Below are 25258 nucleotides of genomic sequence, written 5' to 3'. Positions count from 1 at the left end.
AGCTAATATAAATTAGAAATGCTTAATGAAAGGAATTACACTGGAAGTTACATAAAATCTTACAAATTTATTTTGGATTTAGTGTGCAAGGATCATACATGTTAATAAATCAGCTCCACATTTAGTAAAATTTAGTAAATTACTAAAATAATGTGTTGCTTTTTTATGTATTTAAGCGCGACACTTTTGGTTATTTATTTTTTTAGCCGTACTACTAAGTTACTGCAAACCTGCTCCATTGCACAGTATTTTAGTCAGAACTTGCTGCAGTACCAAACTCTGAACACTGGGGGGCGGAAAATTTCCACTTCAGACTTTGAATAAACTTTAAATTCCACAAACCTGGTTCAACTTTAATAAAACATGTTAGAGACGATACTATGAACGTCAGTTGTCATTATACGAAACAATAAGAGTCAGTTTGACAAATATATTTTTAAATATGTCTCGGAGGCGGAGTCTTGGAGCCTGTATCCTAGCCCACTTCCTACACTTTCACTTTACGGATGGCTTTTCGAAACTGCCGTTCACATAGCGCCTCTGACTGAAACCGTGCTTTACGTTGTTTAATTCAGGGTGTTAAAATGCTTTCAATGTTAGTTTAACGTTGCTGGAGATGTTACTTTCGGTCACAGACGGATACAAGCCATTTCCTCGTCCATAACCTTCTCAGACCAACGCCATGATCCTTTCGTCTCCAATCAAAACTCTTTCGGGCCCCGGATGGCTTGTTGTTGTTCTGGCGACGGCCTCTGTGTCCTCAGGTGAGTCCAGAACCTCCTCCGGAATCAAATGTGGCCTAATAAACTTTAGTCTGGGTCTTTTTAGTGAGTGTGCGCGTAGTTTAAAACTGCGTGGCCCCACCCAGCTATGTTGCTGCTTGAAGGCTGAGGCTCACAGGCTTTTCCATGTATTTTTTCAATATGAACCGATGTTGTTCGTTTTGAAAGGGAATATTAAGTCTACAGTGCAATAAAAGTCGTAAAACACATGAAGAACACGTAAAACTGTGATGCAGTACAGGAGAGGAAGTAGAATTTCAGTGGAAAATGCAAAATGGAATTTCTGCGGTGGAAAAGGGTCAGTTTCCTCTATAAAGGCTTTTAAGGTCATTTCAAAAAGGTGCATGGCTAATGAAAAGCACTATGTCACATGAGAAATAAGGTCAGAAAAGCATGATGCTGAAGATCAGACAAAATACTGTATAATTTCCTCAAATTTAAGGTATCAGGGGAAACCTTTCACATAACAGTAAAGGACAAAAATCCTGGATTAATAAAACTTCTGGTTCTGAGTTCTGATCCAGGAGAGAGAAAACTGGGAAAGTCTGGAAAATCTTCACCTTTAGTGACAACTAACTTTCAAGTTTTAAACACAAACATGGCTGACAAGGTGAATACAAACAGGGGCAGGTAAGAAAAATGTGTTTACACCCTAAAGAAGCGTTCCTCTTAATGTAAGTCCTACGTATTGTACTGTGTGTCCGTTATTCTACAAAAATCCCCTGTAGTGGAGCAATATGTTTTATCTAGCTGCAACACACCACCCCTCCCACACTTATTGCTGAGTAGGACTAGTTAGCTGTCAAAAAGAAGGCAACAGAAATATTTCTTTGCTTACAAATTAGACAAATTAAGGTGTCTGGAGATGAGGGTAGCACCAAAAGTAGTAGTTTGGAAATAAATCTTATATTTTTACAAAGTCTAACAGACTAACGCTGTTAGGCTTTAGTCTAACACCTAACAGATACAATATCATTGAATATTTTTTTGAGAAAATATGCAATTTTAGGTTCAAGCAGCAGAGTAGGGTAAGTAGATGCCTACTATTCTGAGTCAACAGCTATGGATCTTCAAATTTCATTGGTATATCTGATTTGCACAACAACCCAGTGAAGAACAACATATCTAACACCCAAATGAGCTCAAGGTAGAGGAAACTTACCTACACCCCGATCTGTAAAGCTCAAATAGCTTTAAAAAATCTATCTATTGTAACCCTAGAACATTTTGTAAGTAAGTAAAATGCTTTTACATAAATTAAGAGACCAACTGAATCTTTCTCTTTCTTTACTGACATAAATTTGCACTGCTGCTGTGTTTTATTTTTTAGCTACAGAAGAAACAATCAATGCAAAGGTGGGAGATGAGGTAACGCTCAAACCAAAAGAGGGCTCTGTGACTGAAGCAATCAAAAGCATCAACTGGAAAGTTGGGTTAGATCTGGCTGTCGAGTACGATGAAGGACACTTTAAATTCTTTCGTGAGTTTGAAGGTAAACCGCTTGGATGTTTTTGGGTTTCTTTTTTTCCCAACTTTATTTTATTTGTAAGAAAATGGACTGACAATGAAATGAAAGATGACATTCTGAATTATGTTTGTCTGTAGGTCGGAGCAACTTAAACAACCAAACTGGAGAATTGACGATCACAAATGTCACTTTTCAATTCAAAAATGATTACAAGACGGAATTAAACGGCAAAACAATTGACCACACGATTCACCTTAATGTCTTCGGTAATCATCCCCTCTTATTGTTGAAAACATTTACATTTAAAAACACAGAGCCTGATTGGTTCCCATCTTTTTCTAACGCCAGCTCCAGTTCCTGTACCTACCATTGCTCGATCCTCCTGTCCTGAAGATTCAAGCACATGTACCCTGACCTGTGAGGGAAGCACGACCGACGAGACAGAACCAGTACAATACATATGGATGGCTGACAACATTGAAGTGCCAGGTTCCACAGACAAAACATACACTGTAAAGGTATTAATTATCTCATACGTCATATACAAGAGGCTCAAAAATCTACTAAAATTTTCGGTGAATAATGTTTTTGCAGTTTAACAAATACGGTTTTTCACACTTTGACGATAACTGTAGTATTTTTCTTGCAGAACGACAGTTCAGGTGTCAGAGAGTTCAGCTGTAAGATGAAGAATCCAGTCAGTGAGGAGAGAAGCAAACCCTTCTCCAACCCATTCAAGGCTCGTGAGTTGACCCCATAAAGACTTGATCTATGCAGCTCTATTCACCATTTTCCTAGCATTAGTTAATCCATTTAAGTGCTATATGTAGTCATTGGTGTGGGAAGACACCAGTCTATACTTCCAATGGTATGTTTTTGGCTGAAACACCTTCTATTCTTGTCAAGCCATTGATTTTGGCCTAAATGGGCAGTAGCCCAGGGCAGCATTATAAAGGGGGGAAACACATGGTCCTCTCAGCCCAACTGACAAATTCAAATAAATGACATTTTCACAAACTCGGGCCATTTCTTTGGAAGCAGAAATGTAATTGTTGAAAGCATTAGTGCTGTAGCACAGCTAGCTCCTACAGGAGGATAGGAAAGTTTCAGTTTGAAACGTTCAGAAACCCTCCCAAACGAAATCATTTACTTAAATATGCAAGTGTATACGAGTAAGGCATAACATTATGACCACTAACAGGTGAAGTTAATAAGACCGAGTATCATCATTGTGGCATCTGCTAGTGGGTGTGAACTGCTCTGTTCTTTGACTGAGTTTAGCAAAGGACACATGCATGAGACTGGTTTTATTATACAGCATGTTTAATCTGCTTAATGTCCCTTTTCTATATTTCATATATGTAGTTTATAACTCAGCTGAAAGTGGTCCGAAGATTTCCAGAGGAGTCACAGTGTTGATCATTTTGCTTTCTGCTGTGATACTGGTAGTCATCATCCACAGAATGAAAACAGGTAATGAGAGTTAATTTGTTTATACACTGTAAATATGTGCAGTTTTGTTGCATGGCTGGTTTTTGTTTCAAAGTGTAAAATTAAATCTTGCTGTTGATTCTCTTCTCTTCAGGAGAATGCTTCTACAATAAATGTAAGTTTCCTTTAAAACCTTAATTAAAAAAATGATTCTTTTTGAAAATTAATTCTAATCTAAATGTTGTTTAAATATTTGTTTCTACTTAATATAAACTAAGATGCATATTTGATATCCCCTACATATCTAAATATAAACTCTACTGACATTTTCTCTGCTGTGATTCCTCTCTGCAGCCTCCATGCCGTGGGAAAGAGGTAAATAGACGACAAAAGCAAATTTATAAAAAAATTTATAACCTTTTTTAGGTTCAAAGTTTCTGTTAACTTAAGAAATACTTTTATGTTCACAAATAAATCATAGTTGTTGTTGTTTTTTTTCTTTAATCTGTTTTTCAGATTTCTGGAGGAATACCAAGGCGCAGCGTAAGTCTAAACCTGAACTTCCTTTTGTTTTCCCAGTCTATAAAATGTCAAACATTTAATTTTAGATGGTTTGTTTTTATTGTAGAACCTCAAGTAGCTGCTTCAGAATCCAACGGCAACACCACTCCACTAAAAGGCCAATTAGATGGTAAGACAGTTGATATATTTTTCATTCATTTACAGTTTAAAATGAAGAAAAATATCTTATATAGTCGGTTCAGTTTCACAATAAGTTTGCTCTTCCCAGACACTGTCTACATTTCTATAAAAATGTCATACGAGCTTCTTTTTCTGAATTGGATTATTGAAATTAACATGTATCCAACAAGTATTTATCTTTTAAACCACATAACCACTCAACGGTTCATTTCCTCTTGTTGCAGAGGAAACTGCAGTGATGGATTAATAAAACAACATCTTGAAACTGGCATCATTGGCAAAATCTTCACTGGAACAAAGATTTTGAAGGTTGGATTTTTCTAGAAGTGTTTTTCTTTTCTTTTTTTTTTTTTTTACCCCCAAGAATGTTTTTGACATTTTCCACTGGCACTGAAGGCAACAACTGACGTGAGAGAACACACCAAGATATTCTGCTCTACTGTTACATTGGATGTTTTTAATAGGAAAGACTTTTTTTGTTGTTTTGTTATTGCAGCGTCTGAAACATGCACTTAAGTGATATTTTTAAGAGAAAGTAATCTAATCAGAGTGAGTTTAGGTAAGACAAAAGGAAGAGAGGGTGGGCTGCTGATCCTTTGGAGGTTTGGTTCAGGAGTTTCCAAAGTGTCGAACAATTCCTGGAAGCCCGGTAAGGTGAGCTTTCCTGTAAAAGGCCGTATATAAATGACACCCACTGATACTTTGACCTAATCGAACCGGAGTGTGCTCCTGGTTTGATGCGAGTCGGGACTCGTGCACTTTTATCCATGTCAGAGCAACCGAGCTAAGAGAAGAGGAATAAAGGAAGGACATTGTGTGTCTGAGCCACCTGTTCAGCCAACAGTCAAAACTTTGTGCAGAACTGCTGACGGTTCGGCATCCAACCTACATGTTTGGTTTGTGACTTGACTTTTGGTGATGAAATAAGCTCCTCTGTACAGATTTGTGATTTTAATAAAGAAAAAAGCTATCAAAGCCAACCAGGCCTTATGTGACGAGGGTAATCCAAGCATCAACATCCTTTTTTAAGGTCAAGTCAAAGTATTGCGTTCCATAATCTTTGTGTGTTTTCCTAAAAGTCTAACGGATGATTAGGATGTTTTTGCCAAATGTGAAACGGGCTTTTAGAGTCTGAACTGTGACGTAGAGTTTCAAAGATTTGCAGACCAAACGACGTCTGCAGCTGCGTCTCCATTACGAATGTGTGCAAAACTTCGATATTCCACTAATGTCGAAAAACACAAAGAAACCCAATTAAAATCACACGTGAAAAAATGTGTTCACGTGATAAGTCATTAAAAAAAAAATGCCGCGTCATCATCCTCCGACTACTTTCTGTCTTCTTCTTTGTGGTAAGATGTGGTTGTTTATGTGACTTCTGTGACACGCAACAAGTGTTGCCGTTGCAGTTTTGCAAAATAAACCAATTTCAACATGGCCAAAAAAAACTACCTCATCCTAGCGCCAAAATTTGTGATCAAAAAATGAGGTAGTTTTTAGGAATTGGTGTATTGCCATGAGGCAAATTTATTTTCAGAATGTTAAATTGCGCAATTATATAGTCAACGGAAACCCAAATAATGACTCGAATTACCTTAGAGCGTTATGTGTTGCTTCATGTTGTCAAGCAGGTTCTGCTTCAGCGCATTAAGGTTCCTTCTTCAAACAGGGCCTGGTTGGCTTGGTGAACTTTTAATCGTAATAAATGAAATCATTATGAAACACTATAACAACAAGAGAGGTGCATCATGGGTTAAGTTTTTCAGTTACTTTTAGCCTTTTCAGATTTTTCTTTTTTTAAAACTAAATGTGTTTGAATGTTTACCTCTTCAGTTATTGTGTAAATTTGTTGCTTTTTTTGTTTTTCTTCAATTTTTCCGTATAGCCTTTATTAAAAAAACTGACACTTGTCTACTTGAACAGGAAGTTGATGTATTTTTTGTGAGACTTGTACTGAGATCAACCCAAATGCTGCCAGTTTGCTTATTTATTACAAAGAAAACGCATGTAGTCACTGTATATGACTACATATACAGTAGTCATATACAGTACGTTTATTTAACGTACTTTAGTACGTTAAATAAATGCAACAACTCAGTTCTTATTTTTTTTCATTACTTTTCATTGTTTCACCACTAGAGGGCAGCAAATGTTAATCTGGTTTATGCAGTAAACAAAATAAAATGCCGAAAATATCTGACGTCATGCTCTACTTTTTTTTTAAAGCTAATTAAGCTTGGAAGTGACATTTTTTCCGTCCCATTTTCATCTCAAATGATATTTTGATCAAAAGGTAGTTTTTCATATCTTTGTGATTCAGCTGTACAAACAGCTCAGTTAAAGGAAGAACCACCTGCTGAGAAATCCTGAACAAAAAAAAAGCAATCGGAGCTGTGAGCGAGAACTACAGCTGAGTAAACAAGAATCATATCTTGGAGAGCGTGCTTTGAAAATCTTCTCATAAGTCCTGATTGTCTTCATGTTAGAACAAACGATGTATTTTAACTGGATTTTCTGATAGACCAGCGCAAAGCGGTACTCTATGTTAAGGTCTTACAAGATTTTGATAAAACTCAAAGAAAAAAAAAAGACAAAATACAGTGTAGCAACTACTTATGTTTTATTTATGAATAAAAACATAAAAATTTTCAATTTCCTATCATACCGCATTTCTCAGAAATTATTTTAATCAAGTAAAAAATATACATTGTGAGCACATTCTGAAAAAAACTAGAATCCTACTAAAAAAAAGTGAATATGACAAAGTGAAACTTCTGCTGTGTAGGAATTAGAAGTTCACTTTGAACTTTAACCCCGTTATAACCTGCAGCAGGATTAGGTAACACTGCATTCCTATAAATTTCAAAGTAAAAGCAGCAGTTTTTTTTCTTTCTGGGTCCTTAAACTGTGGCACTAAATATTAAAAAAAATCTAAGATTAAAAACTGACTTGTTAAAATGACACTTTGGCTGGTGTCCTACAATGATTTGTATCAAATACAAATTAATACTAGAGTATTACAAATACAATTACCGTATTTTCCGCACTATAAGGTGCACCGGATTATAAGGCGCACCTTCAATGAATGGCCTATTTTAGGACTTTTTTCATACATTAGGCGCACCGCATTATAAGGCGCATAGAATAGACGCTTCATACTCTATTATTACACATCCACATTAATAAAGAAATGGTCCCCGAGTACTTTATATAGTAGGCTGGCCCAGTCGTTGTTTCACTCACGGTGTTGGTGTTGCGATATTATGCCCAACTGCTTTCTGGGTAACACAGACCAACCGACACGCTGCCGCTGCAGTCTGTCTCTCTTCCCCTGCCCCTCCCCCCCTTTAAATGTATTATCAAACTTTATTAACAAACCAGTGTTCTGACAACTATCCCAGCATGCACCGCGCACTACTTCTTGGGGGAAAAAGAAGTTGGCGGCTGCTTACCGTAGTGGACCAACTATGTAAGTAGCCTACTGCACGTCTGTGTAAACATGACGTCTTTCATTTCGATCTGAGTTAATTAGCGTAGCATTTCTGCCGGATTTTCACAACATATCAGCCACGACAATGGACAGGGGAACCAACAAGTTCATGTCATCTTTTTTGGACGACATCAAGGTGTTTGAGCCACTGGATGCCTCCAACATTGTGCGCGTCACAGCTAAAAGCTACCGATAGATGAGGAAAACAGCAGATCCTCACACCCTCAGCATAAATATAGCTGTGGACAAGATCACTGATGCCTATTGTTCTTGCAAGGCTGGGTAAGTCGGCATTCATGGTTTTGATGGTCCACAATGTACATTAGCATATGTTTACTACTGTAGCTTGTGTTTGTGAGACGGTCACGCACGTGGTAGCTGCACTGTGACCTAAAATGGGCATTAGCCAATGAAACGCGGCCCCTGTGGTAAGGTCCGTTGCTAGACCTGTTGTGGCTCAATATTGGTCCATATATAAGGCGCACCGGATTATAAGGCGCACTGTCGGCTTTTGAGGAAATTGAAGGTTTTTAGGTGCGTCTTATAGTGCGGAAAATACGGTAAACACTGCAGAAAATCCAGCAGTTTTTTAGCTTTCAGCATGTGGTTTTATCACAAGATATGATTGTCTTTGTTAATGAAAAAAAAAAAAAACAGCAAAATCAATACAATCAGATTTTGTCTACAGATATTTGTAACAAGTACAATCGGAGTGCTGTGTTAGGAAAAAAAAGTGTAATATGTTTCAAACTTGATGTGCTCTGTGACTGTTTTATGGTGAAAAACATAAATGTAGTGCAAGAGGCTTCACACAGCAGAAGACGAGGCAGTTGCATGATTAAGGCTCAGAAAAAAAACACCCAACATCTCCGCCATCTTTACCAGGTTAATATGACTGGCACCTCTGCGGCTTCTCCAAGGTGTTTGCTGCCTTTAGGTTTTGACATTTTGGCTGTTGGACAGCGGTTCTGCTTCGGAGGTCATTGAAACAGGTGTGAGCTCTGTGTGCAGCCTGTCGGGTGACGCCTCCTCCTCCTCCCCCCGGTTCCGGAAGTGACGCACGAGGACGACGGCAGCGCTGATTAAGTACACCACGGTCAGCAGGGTGAAGTAGATGAAGTAGATGCGGAACTGCAACAGAAATTTGGAAGCTGAAAGGAGCTGAGGTGGCGGACAGCGAGACGAGATCCCAGGAAAAGTTTTCGTTTGACGTGCCTTCAAGAGGATTAGCTAGATTTTTAATTGTATTTAAGAGAAACTTGGGGTAAGGAGGCAGCCTTTGTAAATGTTTTATGCCTCCTACGGTGAGCGACCTCACCTGAGATTCCACGTCTAATCCCAGGCCTCTTTTGTCTGAAAATATCAGGTTGATGATGCTCTTCAGTACCGTCCCCAAGAAAGTGTTGATGCCAAACACCAGAGCGCAGAGCTCCTTGGTGAGCGACGAGGCGATCTGGAAGCTGGTGGTGAGAAGACAGTGACACCCAACTGAGCGGTTTGAACACTAGAGGGCGCTACAAGCAGGAATAAGTCTTTATAATCAATGCAAAATTTGCTGCTAGGCAACGGGAAACTTTTACTCCAGATGCAGCTTTCTCAATCTGCAAAGATTAAATTATAAACTGGACTGCCGTATCAATGCCACTTCAGAGGGTGGTATTTTTTATTTTTAAATTAAATCGACAAACGGCAAATTACAGCACAATTTCAGCCATTATCGGTTTATATAATAATAAAATAAAAATAAATCCGTACTTCAGAAACATCTTAGTATATACTATTTTTTTTTGTTTGTTACTCACGTGGCGATAGGAACCAGGAACTGGTAGAATCCTCTGAAGAGGATGTAGCAAGAATAACAGATCCAGATGTTTCCAGTGGTGCCCATGACCAGCAGCATGCCCGCTTGCAGCGCCGTGATGCCGCCGATGACCAGCTCCGACCAGACGTTCCAACGGATTTTAGCGAAGCCCGCCATGAAAGAGGTGATTGCACCTGCAGAGTGGAAGGGGAGGGAGGAATGATATAATTTTGAATTAATCCCATTGTTTTCCATTGATTTTAGAACAGTACACAGAAATCAATCAGCACAGGTCAAACAAACCAAGATATCTGGTTGTTGGTTACCCAACATCACGTTTTGCTTTATGACACTTTAGTGTTTCCATGTGATCTCCAGGTTACTTAACCGGTTTAAAGTGCAGAAAGAAGTAAAAACGGAACGTAAAGCAGTTGGTTTTATTCACGGCTCTGGGGGAATGAGATCAATAGGTAATCCAGCCTCTAATGATGGAGCATTTGACTATAGGTACGGCTTTAATTGTCTGTTAGAAGAACCGACCCAAATCTGATCTTTTCCTGCAGGAAAAATTCAATTATAAGTAATTTATTATCATCTGTTTATCAGACTCTATATACTTTCTTCTGGGTTTTCTTGACTTTTTCACAAGAAAAACTCCAAATCCTCCCGGGCTTGTAAGACGGAAGCTTTTACTTTGAAAACTCCCCAACCAAGCTAAACTCACTCTTCCCTTGCTTTCTTTTCTCAAACAGAAATTGCAAATGACCGAAAATAATTTTCAGAGGCTGGCTGTTTTTTCTATCACTGGGATTTGACCTGAATTCAAAGTCCAATTTAAATACAAGCTGTAAATAAAGCATGCTTGTCAAACAATATGGCCACCCGGGGCATCCTGACATCACTAAATTACAGAAACCCAAAGAGTGCATTTGTGAAAAACGAAGGTTTCACTCAATGTAAATCTTCAAACACTAAAAAAACCCTGATCATTTGATTTACTGCCCCGCCCTACCTTTTACCTGTGCAACAAAAAATTGTGAGGAATCTGTTAATGAAATAATCGGCAATTTATTTAGCAATCAATTAATCATTAACTGTATTATGCAGACTCAGAAATGGCTGTTTCCGGAAAGAAAAACACCCAAAGAGCCGCAATTTAACCAAAATTGCACATTTTGCATTCATATAAAAACAACTTTTGTCTGAGATCTATTCCACCCAGAACTCCTCAAGTTTTAACTTCATCTAGATGTATCATTTAGCAGCAGATGCTACAAATGATCAAGCCTTCACTAAAGGAATGCTGTGTGACCGAATTCTAAAAAGGAATTGAATTGTTTGCTATTTACATCTTTTTATGGATTTCTAATATTGCATATTAGACTTTTCAGAAAGTGCCAGGATCTGCTAATCTCAAAGGACCTACATATCAGTTTAAATGACCTACACATGCATTAGGACAAAGTCCAGCGTACATCAGATATATTCCCATTAACTCCAGATGGGATAATTCCAGGTAAAGCGCTCACTCAGTAAGGTCGCAGCCGCCTCCACCGCGCCGTTGTAGTTGGTGGTGGACTGCACTTTGTTCCACAGGATGTGGACGTAGAACAGCACCAGGTAATACCCCGTGGAGTTGAAGATCCACCACAGGGACCAGAGCCTCAGGTTGGGCCTCTTCACCATGTTCCAGACCTCCAGTAGCATCTGCACAAAGATGGACTCCTTCCAGTTCGCCGTCAAGGACACACCCGCCCGCGTGGGGTTCATCTCGTCCGTTTCGGAGGGGGCGGCCTTCTCCGCCGGCTCCCGGCTCTTCGTGCGGTTGAAAAACAGTGAGCGCTTCGGCCAGGGCAGGCAGCACGCCAGCGCCAGCCCAAAGCTCACGAAGCCCAGGGAGATGGTGTCCAGTGTGTGGTAGCTGATGTCGCCCAGCGACAGGCACAGCTGGCCCAGCACGGAGCTGACGAAGACGCCCAGCAGGACGGAGGAGCGTGAGTATCCGGCCACGCGCTGATACAGCGACGGGCTGACCAGGGAGAAGATGTATGAGGAGTAAGCCACGCGGCACGCCATGGTGATGCCGTAGAAGAACTCCATCAGCTGCATGTGGAGCAGCGTGGCGCCCAGCAGCATCAGCACCCAGATCACCACATGGCTGATGCCCTGGATGATCAGCACCGGCTTGTAGCGCAGCAGGTCGGTCAGCAGGAAGGCCGGCACCAGCACCGCCATGTAGGAGTACGTCAGCACCGGAGTGATCTCATTGGTCACCTGGGAACAGCAGCCGGTGCCGGGTTAAAACTTTTCCCCTCACAGAGTGTCCACACTGATTGCAACAAATGTTTCTACGGTCTTACGGTTGATTTTACATGAAATAACTTCTTAACTGACACAGAAGACAAGGAAACTAGTGGCATTATTTTTAATATCCAGGAACAAATCCTGGATCCTTCAACACTTCTGTTAAAACACTAATTTCAAGAGTTCAATCCTTTTAATCCAAATTTCAAACTACAACCCTTCATAGTTCTCATTTTTGTATCATTTAAAACTGTAAATAGATGGATTTATAGGTGGATGATGGATGAACTAAAGAAACACTGAAGGTTTAAGCAAAATAGGAGAAGGTTGAAAATAAAAGCAACTGTCTTTTGTCTATTTTTAACAAGCTTATTAGCATGAGTCGTCTGTCCACTTTAACTGCTTTAGAGACCTTTCTGAACTATTAGGCTCATTTTTCGGTCCTTCGAAGTCATAAAACAAAATCGCATCTGTACAAGTCACACATCCTCCTCCGATGACGCAGTTAGGAGGAATGCGAACTGTGACCTCAAGTAAGACGGATCAGTCAACTCCCTGCGGGGAACACATGAATTCATCCGAGCAGAAAATCCTGACAAACAGTTGCAAAGTTGCAATGCGACTGTAACGGGACGAGTTGGAAAGCCTTTGTTGCGTTTCTGCCGAGTTAATTATCAATGTCTGGACCGCACTGACCTGCTCTCTGGTGAAGTTCTTCTCTGAGCTCAGCAGATTGGGTGTGATGAACGACTCCCCGGGCCTTATGGAAGACATGAACCCGTAGAAACACAGAAACATCACGGAGCACGTCAGCTTCCCGCCGTCCTCGGCGGGACACGGCGCCGCAGCCGCCTCCGCATCCCCGCGTCCCTCGCCGTCCTCCAGCGGTGGCGGCAGCGGCGTCTTCACATCCACGTCTTCCCCCGCCGCTGCTCGGTCAGCTGCCATCGTGGCTGCTGGATGTCGGTCGCCCCTGGATACGAAGCGCTGCCTTTCCGCTGCTCTGTCAGATCAGCATGTGAAGCAAAACTGCTCCGGCTGGAATGAAAGAGGAAACCCTGCGGCGCTGTCTGACGCCGCTTGGTCCTCTGTGAGTGAAGACAGGCTGAGCTACCTGGAATGAACCATTTTACAGGATGATGAAATCGTAGGTACACAGCTAGCATGCCGTCGTCCGCATGAGAGAGAAGCTGTTGACCTTTGCCCCTTTCGACCGTGCAATATTGTTCCGACAGAAAGCTATCCAGCAGCTGAGGCCCGGCGCATTGTTGACCTGAAACGATAACAGCGTGTTCTGTCAGTTGAGCCAATCCGACTTTGTCTTGCGTAACGGAAAGTAAAAAAGGAAAACCCTCTTTGTGGTTTTCCTAAACAAAATCTCTCCACATTTGGGTTAAAAACAGCTCAAATCAGACGTAAACATAATGAAATGATGGCCAACAAGAAAATCTTGTGATGTTTTCCACCTCAGAGACCGACATTGTAACGTACTGTATTCTGTACATGGAATTAAGGAAGCTTAGTTAAACAAATCCATCTAAACTACATGCAAAATAACCCAAGTCAACAAATCACTGCCCTCTGAGAAAACAAATCCGTTTAAATCACAAATGTGTTGTGGTGTTACATTTATGCAAAAAAAAAAGACAATCAGGAAAATAAACTACATTACACAAATTATAAGTGAAATATGGTGGTGGCAGCATCATGCTTGCAGATGGTTTCTTGCTTAAAATTGTATTAAGATACATCATAAATAAGTGATAAAATGTAAAAAAATAAAAATAAAAAATGGGTAGTAATTAGTTATATTTGCTTAAGCTTTTTTTGTGCCAAAAATTTACCTTTGCAAGTAGTTTTAAGGCACCATACTTTTAACCTTTGAGTGATACTATTATGAAATACTGTTTAAGAGTAACATAAACACACTACCCTAAATTTGCAATACAATAAGGTTATTTATGTTTAATAACGTTTTTATTTTAGCCTTTAAAACATCAGAATTCGCACAAAATGAAATGTGTTCCTATCATTTTACCAACTAACTCTTAGTTAAGTTATTTCTTGGATAGCTTTTTACATTAGTGAAAAGTAGCGCTACTCTTAAGTACTGTACCCACCTTTTCGGTGTATGAATACTTTTGCAAGGCCCAGAATGTTCTAAAGCCACTTAGGTTCTGAGACAGTAAAACAAGTGCTATAAAACCATTTTAATGTGTTTATAATGAGGACCTTACTTATTTTCCCTTCTGCATTATTTCCAGGTGTTATTATAATGAAAACAACACAGTGCAACAGAAGACGAGGTCTGACTGGATGTGTTTTTACAACAAACACGTAACAAATACGTAACACGCGGTACTAGCGCGGGCTAGCTCCTAATGTGGCTGAAAAGCTTAAAAAGAGACATAAGGTTTTCAGTCATGTGTTTAACGACATATTTAGAAAGCTGCAGCTAACAAGTTAGCATTACTGTCTAAAAGGCGAAGCAGGAATCTGGACTCCGTCAGCACAAATGATTAAAATGGCGTTTAAAGCAAATTAACCTCAGCAAGCCAGAAAATGATTAGCTACGTGTTAAAAACGTGCATTTCAGTAACATAAAACGGGGGGCTTAAAAATGTAATAAATAAATGTAACGTTACCTCGTGCGGACCACTTGCAAATCTTTAAAATCGCGTGGGATTCTGGGAACTGCAGTTCTATCCCACAACCAAGATGATTAATGGGCTCTTTGCACCTCAGCTTCCGCGTTCGGGGTAAAGCGGCTCGATTGTTTCCGATCCAATACAAATATCATTTACATTAGGTGCTTTCAGGGCTTGGCCAAGGTTTGTATGTCGATCCGAAGCCCCAACAAGTCAGCTGGAGAAAGGTTTTAAGATGTTCGCCTCGTTATACATTCACTGACACGAAGGTGAGTTTTACTTAAAATTTGTGGCTAACATTAACGTTAGCTTATGCTAGTAGGCAATATTCTCGGACATTGTTCTTGTAAAATGTACTATTTAAGTATCTAAACATTCTAACGGACAATGTATTTATCTAATTTTCAAGTATATTATGTGTGTTTATTGTCGTTAGTGTCACAGACTAACGGGGTTCGGTTCCGGTTCGGGCTTTTTACTAACGAAGCCTGACGAAGCTCAACAAGCCTCATAGTTTAACAGTAGCGCAGCTCTGGTGTCAGAGATCTGGTTCAGCTGTTCAGGTTCAAAGTTGCTGCTGTTAGAAAAATATGACCGTGTTGCTTCATGTCTCCGTGTTATTTCGTTTTATTACCTTTGCATGTTTCTTGTGAAGAGCTCAGATAGGACGGTGTTTACAGCAGGATGTACAGGCGGATCAGTTGCTCGGCTGTCTGGCTCTGGTCTGCTCTCTCGTTCCCATAAACTCTTTCAGGCTGAATATAGAAGTGATTCCATGGAAATAACTCAGGGAGGCTCCTTTATTTACCATCCGTATCCCCGGTAGTTTTAGGCTGATCGGAGTGAAGTGAAGGCTGCAAACTTTGCTGTGCGGCGTTAGCTGGTAGCGACAGATATTTACAAGCCAACTTCTTAATTCAGGATCGCTTGGAAATTAATGAAAACTTAAAAGCCCATTATATTAGGAAGACAACAATGTTCATAGTATTGTTTTTTTGCATCTGAAATACGACTTAGTCTTTTCTACCAGTCATGGTAACTCAAAGCGGAAAAAAGTGAGCCGCATTAGCTCCTGGAGATGTGACGTCAACGCCTTAGGTGCAAAGAGCCCATGGTCTCATAAGTTGTAACATGTTTATTTGGGGAGTTGTCTCTTGTGCAGCTCACACAAAAATGACATACAAAGAATTATTTTGACTGGCTAATGCTTTTAAAATATATCTTAAGCAATATGTTTAAAAATTACGACAATAATAATATCCTTACAATAATTTTCTTGATTTTACTTTTAAACTAATCTTTCTCCTTGAAAAAAGTTCATGTATGACCTCTTCTGGTAGGTCACTGCTATTGCAGCAACTAATGCTATTACTACTACTATGACTACTACAAGGCTACTACCGCCACCGCTACTACTACTACTACTAATAATAATCATAATCATAATAATCATAATCATATTAATAATCATAATAATAATAATAATGCAGCTGTAATAACTATAACTTCCAGGTTCACTGAAAATTTTACATTAGAGCAATAAACGTATTTTTATTACACAAATGCTATGTAATAAAAAAGACTGACATGGTAACATATTCTGTTACCATGTGTGGTTTATCTCCGCAAGAGGGAGATAAACCACACAATATTTGCTATTAGTGGGAAGTTGAGTGGAAGGGAAAAAAAGTTTATAGGCAGCAGAAGGAACTTCCATTTATAAATGAATGCCCCAGGCTCTAGAGGAAGAAGGATACTCAATTTATTTAGCTTGAGGTTCAATGGGAAATTCCTGTGGTCGATGATGATTTTTGACTCTTGTCATCTGCTTTATAGATTTATCTTAAAGATGCAAATGTGTAAAATAAAATTAATTTCTTCTTGGAAAAGTTGAAACAAATTCAAGGCAGCTAACAGTAGTCATAAATTCAACAAGACTGCATCCATTTAACAAGTTGTAAATAGATTTATTGGTTACAATCAAACCAAACAAGTTTGGATAGAAAAAAATATACTTTTATGTATTTGCATAAGAAAGCACACATTCAGCATCGTCTTTATTCACAAAGAAGAAAGATAAAAGTTGAAACTTTACACTGTACCTTTGTAAATACGGTAAAAGTATACTTGTAAGGGATTTAACCGTACTTTATTTTCTTAAATATATCCCAAAATGTGTTACCATTGTGTCAATGAATAGAGGCGACATAGGTGTAACATGACGAGTTCCAGTAGATGGCAGCAATGTGTCATAATATCTAAGAGGAATACAAGAAGTCCTACCATTGAACATAATTGAAATATCTATACTCTTTTATTTCCAAACAAACAAACAAATAAAAAACCGATACGTCCTAAAGTTGATATAATTTATCTTATTTTTGTGATGGATTTGGACACTGCTGCCAGTTTTCATCATCTCAAATCAGATACAAAGACAACGTTAAGCCATGTGTCCATGTTTGTTGATTCCTCTCACTATACAAGCACTAAGTTTAAGAGCTCAACACATTCAGAGAATTGTTCCAGTTCCCTCCGAGGTCTGAGAGGTTGACCGGCTGACCTTTGACCCCGACATCCTCTCCTGTCTGAATTTCTTCTGCATGAGGCACATCATTTTCTTCCGGAACTTCTCTCCCACGAAGGCATACAGGAACGGGTTTATGGAGCTGTGCAGAAGAGCCAGGGTGTTGGTTATATCCAGGGCTAAGGTCACCGACCTCCTGAAGCTGCAGTCGAACCGTATCAGGTTGGTCCTGATCAGCGTGTCGATCATCATGGTTATATGGTATGGCGCCCAACACAGCAGGAACGCAATCACCACGACCATGATCACCCGCATGGCCCGGTGCTTCCGGAAACCGCGAGTGTTCAGCAGCCTGGCGACGGTGATGCCGTAGCACGCCACCATGACGGCCAGCGGGATCAGAAAGCCGAAAATATGGCGAAACCCACGAGTGGCGATCCTCCAACTGGTGACGCTCCCAATGTCGAAGCGTTCCGTGCAAATGAGCCTCTCGGAGTCCTCGTCAAGCTTGAAGGCGTCGTTGAAAAGGGCAGGCAAAGCGAGGCCCCAGCCGAGGGCCCAAACCGCCGCGCAAAGGATCCTGCTGCACTTCCTCTGTTTAGTCCCGTGGGTCTCGTTGGCGCGCACAATCACAAGGTACCGATCGACGCTGATGCAAGCCAGGAAGATGATGCTGGTGTAGAAGTTTGCCTCAATGACCAGGTTGAGGAACTTGCACATGAAGTCACCAAAGAGCCACCCCCAAACCAGCGCTACTGCAAAAAATGGGAGTGTCAGGGCCATGAGTCCATCTGCTATAGTCAGGTGGAACAAGTAGACGTCCGATGAAGTCAAAACCTGTCTGCTGGAGCTGATCACCCATCCTACCAGCAAATTGCCAGGGATCGCCAGTAAAAAGTTAGCTATGAGGATCAGAGATGAGATCGCCCCTGCTGTAGGATCCAGGGGCTTTGGATTGCATGGTATTGTATTTAGATTCAGGTCGAGCTGTTCAGTTTCATTTTCAAAGTAGTAGTCAGTGAAGACGTAGGTGAGGGACATGGCTATGGGAAAGAAACAGAGTTAAATCTGTCATTTAAACTGAAGAAAACAGTTTGAAGAAGTTCTTCAATTTGGTTTCAGAGCTTCAGCATTTTAAAGGAAATACTAAAAGCATAGTGTGGGATTTTGAAGAGAGGTTCTTTATTAGAACTACATAATATCCTCTTGGTGGAAATAATCATTTCCTCTGAATCAAATGCAGTGGATCAGACACCACAGCCAGCCATGCATTGCTAAAATTGACAAATACTTGCGATCCCCTCTAACAACCATTATAACCACCCATTTTAATAATTCAAATATACCTTAATATGCTCTAATACACAAAATGGAAGCTGTCGTCACGCTGCAGAAGAAGCTAACATCTACTCTTCTTTCTTTACTTTCTTGGGGGTTCAGTCAATCAGCATCAAGGAAAATGAATGGCACACATTGATTGGCTGTTTTGCAAATACCAGTCAATAGCGTATCGATAATGTTTCTTTATATTTCAGCTTCCCAAACTGGATTTTTTTTTGTTATATATTTTACATATGGTGTTTGAAAACATCTGTGAATAGGCAATTTTTTGTAAATAATTTGGAGTTACATTCAACTGAAAAATCTGTAAATTTAGACAGAAAAAGGAGGTTGGAGGCTGTGCACCAATAGTAATGCTCCTGCTTGAAACATGCACACAAATAAAATGTTCCTAAAGCAAATGTGCAATATAGAAGTAACCAAAATATTATTGAAGTTTAAGTGGATGTCACTTTATTGATGTCTACCCTTATTCCTAATTGTAATTCAGCCAGAAAATAAATTCCATCTTCAATTCTCATAGACGTTTCATACAGGAAGATACTTGGAGGTGCACTGCCTCCAACGTGCGCTTAATGTGAAAATAACAATCAGTTTCTTTGTTAGCAAGGCAACAGTTTAAATATCCATTAAAAGGTACAAATAAATGTCTGAATTTGATGAATTCAGGAAAATACAGAACAAAGTCACAAAAACATTAAACTCATGAAGTGAAGCTATTTAATTTCAGCTTTCTCCCTAAGCTTCTTCTTTTTTATTCCTATCACAGTTGTTGAATTTCAAACTATATCAAATGTCATTAATTTAGCCAGATTTCTTAAATGTTTTAGAAGATGAACTGCATCAGGAACTCACCTCTGTCTTGATAGGAAACCCCAGCATCCAAATGACTCTGCGCCAGTGTGGTAATAATACATTATGTCCAGCTGTTTTTCTCTACTGCGGGATTGACCCAATGTCCTGTTTCCCTTTTTTTACATGTGTTCCTGAACACGACTGCGTCAACACTTTTTCACTTCTACAACATGTTCCTCTAAGATAATCTATTGTTGAATTAAGAATAAATAAGTATTTTTCTAAAAATCTGGAATGGCTTCATAGTTCCATCTACCTTTATAGGACTTCATCTTCATCTGATAATAATTAACCTCCCGCCACCATGTTTCTCGATGTTGTTTTGGAGTTTTGGATGCATCAAACCATAAAATTGCAGAATATTTCACATTTTCTAAGAAACCCAACCTGTACTTTGTAGAAGTAAACGGCCTCCCTGAGCCCGTCTCCGCTTTCTGATGATTCACCGGATGCAAAATCAGGGTACGCTTATTGATAGCTATAAGTTTGTGTGGTTGGAGATTCATGTTTCGTACTGTACACAAGAGGTGAGTGTGTGTCACAGGATTTCGTTGGGTAACCAGCTTCGTGTTGCAAGGTGTTTCACAAAATCCACTTTCTGGAAATCGGTTTGTAAAATGTTCTCCTCCTTGATTGAGTAAAAGACTGATTGTTTTAAGCAACAATCTGCCAACTCGGTATTTTTCTGAAGCAGAGAGGTTCGCCAGTATTTCTGTTGTTTTAGTAGGAAAATAGGTAGCTTCATGTTGAGACAAACATCAGAGAGCATGAAGAAAAGCTTGTAAAGTAGTCAGTAATGACAGGTGGCAGACTGGCTGACAGAACCCTTCCTTCCCCGCCTTCTACTGCTATATTGCTCTTCCAAAGAATCAAAACACACACATTTAATTTTTACTCCATCTTTGACTCATCTTTCTTATTTACCCTGCTTAACAACATGCAGGCTTTTACAAGTGTAAATGCCCTCATTGTCACGCCGCCAGGAAGTAAGACGGCACCCCAACAAGAAATGCCAGTATATAGTTTACTTTTTTTTTAAGTCAAAGGTGTCTCTTACTGCTCTCACCAGCTGAACAGGTGTTGACAACAATGAAATAAAAAGCAGAACTACTCCAAGGTTCGATTTGCTTTACTGATTTGTTGTTTCTGAACAACAAATCTGATTTGTTGTTTCTGAACAACAAATCTGATTTGTTGTTTCTGAACAACAAATCAATTCTGCGCTCTTGGCATGATGCTCAGTGGGAGCACGGCAGATGTCACGGTCGGACAGTGTGGAAGCTGGAGCATGTCCCATCAGACCGTCAGTTCCCGAAACCACACAACAAAAATAACCTCGTAGAAGCGCACGCAGGGTCACCGTGACACCGTCAGTCAGCACATAGAGTAAAACACTTGTGTTTTTTTTTAAGACCTTGGGAGAGTTTGAAAGAATCCGATATTTATTCTGGATATTTCTTCTAAACACACACATTTTATTCGTTTTCCTTTATCATCATACATATGTGGAAGCATTTAATGTGGATATATTCAAAACACATTGAATTCCAGATTTGTTTAGGATCCCATTCATCTGGAAAAACCTGAGCTGTTTGTTGTACCGACAGGCTGGCAGCTGGCCACACACGTTGAAAGTCCGTAAGACTGGACGTTCGCCTTTCTGGGAAAACTCGAGCAACCTCTCCGGAAAAACTCGACTGGTGTCTGGATTCTTGTTTGATTTGCTTCGGAGGAAGACACTCGCCCAGCAGATACTCATCTTGGCAGCTTGAAGACTGCATTGCAGGCTGCCGCTTCATCAAACGCCATCCTCGTGTTTTTCTGGTAAACTTACAACTGAAAGTAGAAGACATTCCAGTCAAGTTTAAAAGTTTCATTCGCATGAAAAACGCTCTCTTCCTTCACACCTGAAATGTGCCGTTTCATTTTGCACTTTTGTGTTTACTTTTGACCTTCCCACCTTTCTGTTTTGCTCTTCTTTGTAATGCAACTCTTCTTTGTAAAAAAAACAACAACTTAAAAGCAGTTTAATCTTGAAATAAATGCCTTTATTTAGTAATTTTTAAGGATAAATCCTTTAAATTCACACTACACAAATTGCAGCTACATCCTATAGGTTTGGGTTTTCCAAAAGATGTCTCGCTGTTCCGAGCAGATAAGTCCTCCAAGTATCATGAGATTTTCTTGGGTCAGTCCAGTTACTCTGAGAGTTCTCAGTATTCTCTCTTTATCAGCTGGAGGTTTCAGGCCCTCTTTGTGTACATAACAGTCAGTCCTGTTGCTGCCAGAACCCAGAGGACGCCATGTAACTGGATGTTTTATATCTGCACCGATGTTTTCTCCCTGGTTGCCATGAGAACTGCAGGTGCTCCAGTTTTCTTCTGCAGGCCGAAAGCATGTTTATAGGTTTTATTGCTTCAACAGCTCACTAATTACTGACACCATAGAAATTCACACGTAGATTTCTTTCCCCTTTAAAAAGAAGGGGGTTTCTGTTGAGTGAGTCACACGTTTTTTTCCTCATTTGTTCAAATGGTCTGTTGGCACACCTGCACATACGGTTTCTGATCTGGTATTTTGTTTGTTCTGCTAAAAGGTTTCTTTTTTTTCTTTTTACAATCCGAAACAGACACTGAGCAGCTTGTTATCTAATCTAAAATAGTCACAGGAGGAAAAAGGCTGAAAGAAGCAGCTGAATTCCTCATGAGACACGAGTAAACAGACTTTTTTGTGTATGTGTGCGCGCGTGTGTGTGTGTGTGTGTTAGGACAGACGTCCCACAGTGCGCCTTTACTGGAATCAACTAAACAAACATCATACGATAAACATATATACATTTTTCAGTAAATGCCCTTTTTAAGCTCAGAGAAAAGACAGAGTTTCGTACATATTTCTCTTAAAGTGAAACTAGAAGCGCTCTGATGAATTTACAGAGAACAATAGAAAGACGGAGGATGAAAAACAACAGCAGGTACGATCACACGGTTATGCGCTTACTGCACATCTGTCACCAAGCCGGCTCTTCTGAGAAAAACACTTCATTAGTATATTGTTACATCCAAAAGAATAATTAACTCACACGGTGCCTATCTAATCTTTTAGTTATTTTGTACACAAGAAGAACCGGATCTGTTCTTCTGTGAGGACTAGGAGGGTTTTTTTCCCCCCCAGAGGAACAAGTTATTAATATGACAAATAAATTGGATTGTTTAGTTACTACTAAGGAATCCAGCTTTATCTCTTTAATTACTTTTGTCTCAGTTCTGAGAAAGTAGTTAAAGCACTTACAGAGTCCTTATACTAGAATAAATAGATTTTTTATGGTTAGAGAATATATCTTGTTAAAAGATGAAAACATTTTAAAACAGTAGAAATCTGTATTTTTTTTAAAATAGTGCCGCAACAAGTATAGTTTTGAACTAAGTATGAGACATAAAATATAATGTTTTTCCTCCAGAACTTTGTTTGATCCTTCATTTCCTATTCAATATGGTAAATAAAAAAACACATTTTAAACTGTACTTTAACATATTCTTATCACTGTATGATCTGCAATAACTCAAAGAGAAAATAAATTTTATTAAAATGATTTCAAATTATATAGGTGTTTCATTTTTCAAACAAAATTAGTACTCTTCTATATATAATATTTTTTTCTTTTCTAATACATTAATTTGGTAGTTAATAAACTGTATTCATCTAAAATTACCTATATTATAGACATTTAGAAAAAAAAGTCTTGAATTTTCAGGTATATTTAAATCTCTAAAGCTTGAATTTCAGGCTGGACTTAATGAATCGTCAATTAAAATACTCACCACTGTTTTAGTTTTTAAATAATTTTACTGTGGCGACTAATAGCGACTAATAAAGTCTCTGGTGATCCATTAAAAGCAATCATTTACTATCTTTATTTTCTTACCTGGAAGAATTAAACATGTTTTAAAAAATATATATAACTGTTTTTATCTCTTTAAAGTCAAAAAAAGTAAAATATCAAAAACTTTAACACAAAAAAACAGTTCAGCCTCCTGAAGTCAAAGTATCTGCAAACAGATACAATTCCCAACATACTTGGAGTTAATTTTATGAAGAAACAAAAAAGAGGAATAAAATACAAATTTTTTTATTTACCTGTAGTCTTACCTTGAAGTCTCAAAACAAAGCAATCCTGATGCGTCTTGTTTTTGTTTGACCAGCTTCCCTGACAATGAGATGAAAACATCTGAGGTGAGCCTTTAAAAAGGAAAATGCTTCGACTTGGCAAAACAAAAGCGGAAGGATGAAGAATGTGAATCATTGGACAAGACCCCAAAAGAGATAAGACAAAAGAACAAAAAAAAAAAAAAAAAAAAAAAAAAAACAGTGATTGATACCAAGAAATGTTTGACAAAACTGATCTCACTGCTTTGGCTTTCTAATTTGATATTTTATAAAGTCCATATATAGAGGTTAGGATATTTTCAATTAGTCTTTGATCTTTTTTCACACATATTTTTCCATCAGCAAGTGTAATAACAGTGGCCTTTTCTGGCAGCACTGTAAAGCAAATAGGACTGTGAGTGGCAGCAGAGTGCAGATTACCACTAAGTTTGATCAAACTGCAAGACAAAATGTAGAAAATCTTAAATAGTTGTATTTTTCTAAATAAAGGCTGTGCTTTTGTCGAGCTTTACATTTATAGTTCCTGTAATTTCTCAGAATTGAATAAGTCCAGTCCAGGTTTGGACGATAACTAAGGTTTTAATGACCGCAAACAAATGACTGGTAATAAAGGAAAGGCATCACAAATTTGACTCCCAACCAAGTTAGGGTGATTCAATAAATGTAAGAGTAAAAATAAAAAGTAGAAAAGTAATATTGTATCATACAAGACAATGGGAAGAAGGCTAACAGCATAAAATAAATAAATATTAATACCCAAACAGTAAGATACTTCCTTTATATCATGTTTAATCTTCTTCTTTTGCTCCGTTTCAGTGGTAAAATTAATCCGGCTGACTGACTAGTAGCACCAAAACATCTCTTTTCTATCTCCTCTTGTTGCTTGACTATTTTTATCTCGTCACCAACTTTTCTAAAAAAAAAAAAAAAAAAAAAAAATCATATAGCTGTTTTTTTCAGCATTTGCGCCTCCTTTGTTTGGCTGCTAATGGGCGGTCTTCAGATTTTACTTTTTGCTGACGTGGAAAAACAGAGTCTAGTTCAGGTTAGCAACAATTGAATCTGTGCCAGGGGTTAATTTGGTCTTCATCCCGTGTTTGGCACTTGGCACAATCAAGACAGTGTGCCTTATGCGGTTATTAATTTCTCTTTAAGCTGACACATAATGAGTTGCCAAAGATAAATACCAAACGTAACTATTCTAAAATTGAGCCCAACGTTGCTACTGTTTTATTAAATCTAATTGAATACGTATTTAGCTCTTGTATTATTTATTTATTTTTTTCACCTTGACAAAGGGCCCTTTAGATCAGTGGCTCCATGGCACAAGCCCAAGTCGCCTTCATGGAGGATCAAAATTGACTATTTGCTTCTTTGACAGAAGCTTTCATTTTCTCTCTGTGGCTGAAAGCAGAAGTCCCTGTAATAATTCATTTCAAATCACAGTCACGGTTACAACTTTAACGTTGAGTTTTGAGGGATTTTACTAATCCTGTGTAGCACAAACAAGGAGGAACAATCTCTAAAATGAATATTTTATTGTTTTCTGAAGCTTATCCTGACTGCTGCAATTAGCCTGACAAATAAATGCTTGAAAAACATATCTGTTTAATGACTCTGGGTAATATATAAGACATATTTTCTTGCTCAATTAAAACAGATTTTTTTTAATTATATTAGCTTTTTGATGATATTGTATTTGTGTTATTAATATGTGCCTGTGTTTAATAGCACATACAGGCACA

At 38.9% G+C, this 25258-nt stretch overlaps 3 protein-coding genes and 1 long non-coding RNA gene across 5 annotated transcripts; 1 reads left to right on the top strand and 3 right to left on the bottom strand.

Moving 5' to 3' along the window:
• Positions 1-392: 392 nt before the first annotated feature.
• Positions 393-6583, top strand: LOC106924948 (CD48 antigen-like). Of its 2 annotated transcripts, none has more exons than XM_088014314.1 (11): positions 393-764; positions 2119-2274; positions 2388-2516; positions 2599-2768; positions 2900-2993; positions 3616-3723; positions 3836-3856; positions 4036-4056; positions 4198-4224; positions 4310-4372; positions 4608-6583. In XM_088014314.1, exons 1-11 carry the CDS (start codon positions 683-685, stop codon positions 4628-4630), a joined length of 894 nt encoding a protein of 297 aa, XP_087870440.1. In that variant the 5' UTR covers positions 393-682; the 3' UTR covers positions 4631-6583. The 2 variants fall into 2 exon arrangements, with proteins under 2 accessions (XP_087870440.1, XP_014854403.2); XM_014998917.2 differs by having other exon boundaries at positions 398-764; positions 2113-2274.
• Positions 6584-6979: 396 nt separating this feature from the next.
• On the bottom strand, positions 6980-14686 carry slc19a1 (solute carrier family 19 member 1). Its single transcript, XM_014998915.2, has 6 exons — positions 14624-14686; positions 12675-13251; positions 11204-11948; positions 9676-9868; positions 9192-9333; positions 6980-9004 (listed from the first exon to the last, which is right to left on the bottom strand). The coding sequence occupies exons 2-6, from the start codon at positions 12924-12926 to the stop codon at positions 8807-8809; spliced, it is 1530 nt and encodes a 509-aa protein (XP_014854401.1). The 5' UTR covers positions 12927-13251; positions 14624-14686; the 3' UTR covers positions 6980-8806.
• A 1886-nt stretch (positions 14687-16572) lies between these two features.
• On the bottom strand, positions 16573-20138 carry LOC106924949 (C-X-C chemokine receptor type 2-like). The gene is made up of 2 exons (XM_014998919.2): positions 19350-20138; positions 16573-18196 (listed from the first exon to the last, which is right to left on the bottom strand). The coding sequence occupies exon 2, from the start codon at positions 18192-18194 to the stop codon at positions 17139-17141; it is 1056 nt and encodes a 351-aa protein (XP_014854405.1). The 5' UTR covers positions 18195-18196; positions 19350-20138; the 3' UTR covers positions 16573-17138.
• A 665-nt stretch (positions 20139-20803) lies between these two features.
• Positions 20804-25094, bottom strand: LOC148160755 (uncharacterized). Its single transcript, XR_015765737.1, has 2 exons — positions 23484-25094; positions 20804-21185 (listed from the first exon to the last, which is right to left on the bottom strand). It is a non-coding gene; the product is annotated as an uncharacterized LOC148160755 (long non-coding RNA).
• Positions 25095-25258: the final 164 nt, after the last annotated feature.

Source organism: Poecilia mexicana, unplaced genomic scaffold (assembly GCF_051168715.1).
Source record: "Poecilia mexicana isolate PSO_F unplaced genomic scaffold, ASM5116871v1 scaffold_2, whole genome shotgun sequence".
NCBI classification, from domain to species: Eukaryota; Metazoa; Chordata; class Actinopteri; order Cyprinodontiformes; family Poeciliidae; genus Poecilia; species Poecilia mexicana.
Note: the sequence above shows the minus strand (reverse complement) of the source record. Positions and strands in the feature narration are given on the sequence as shown.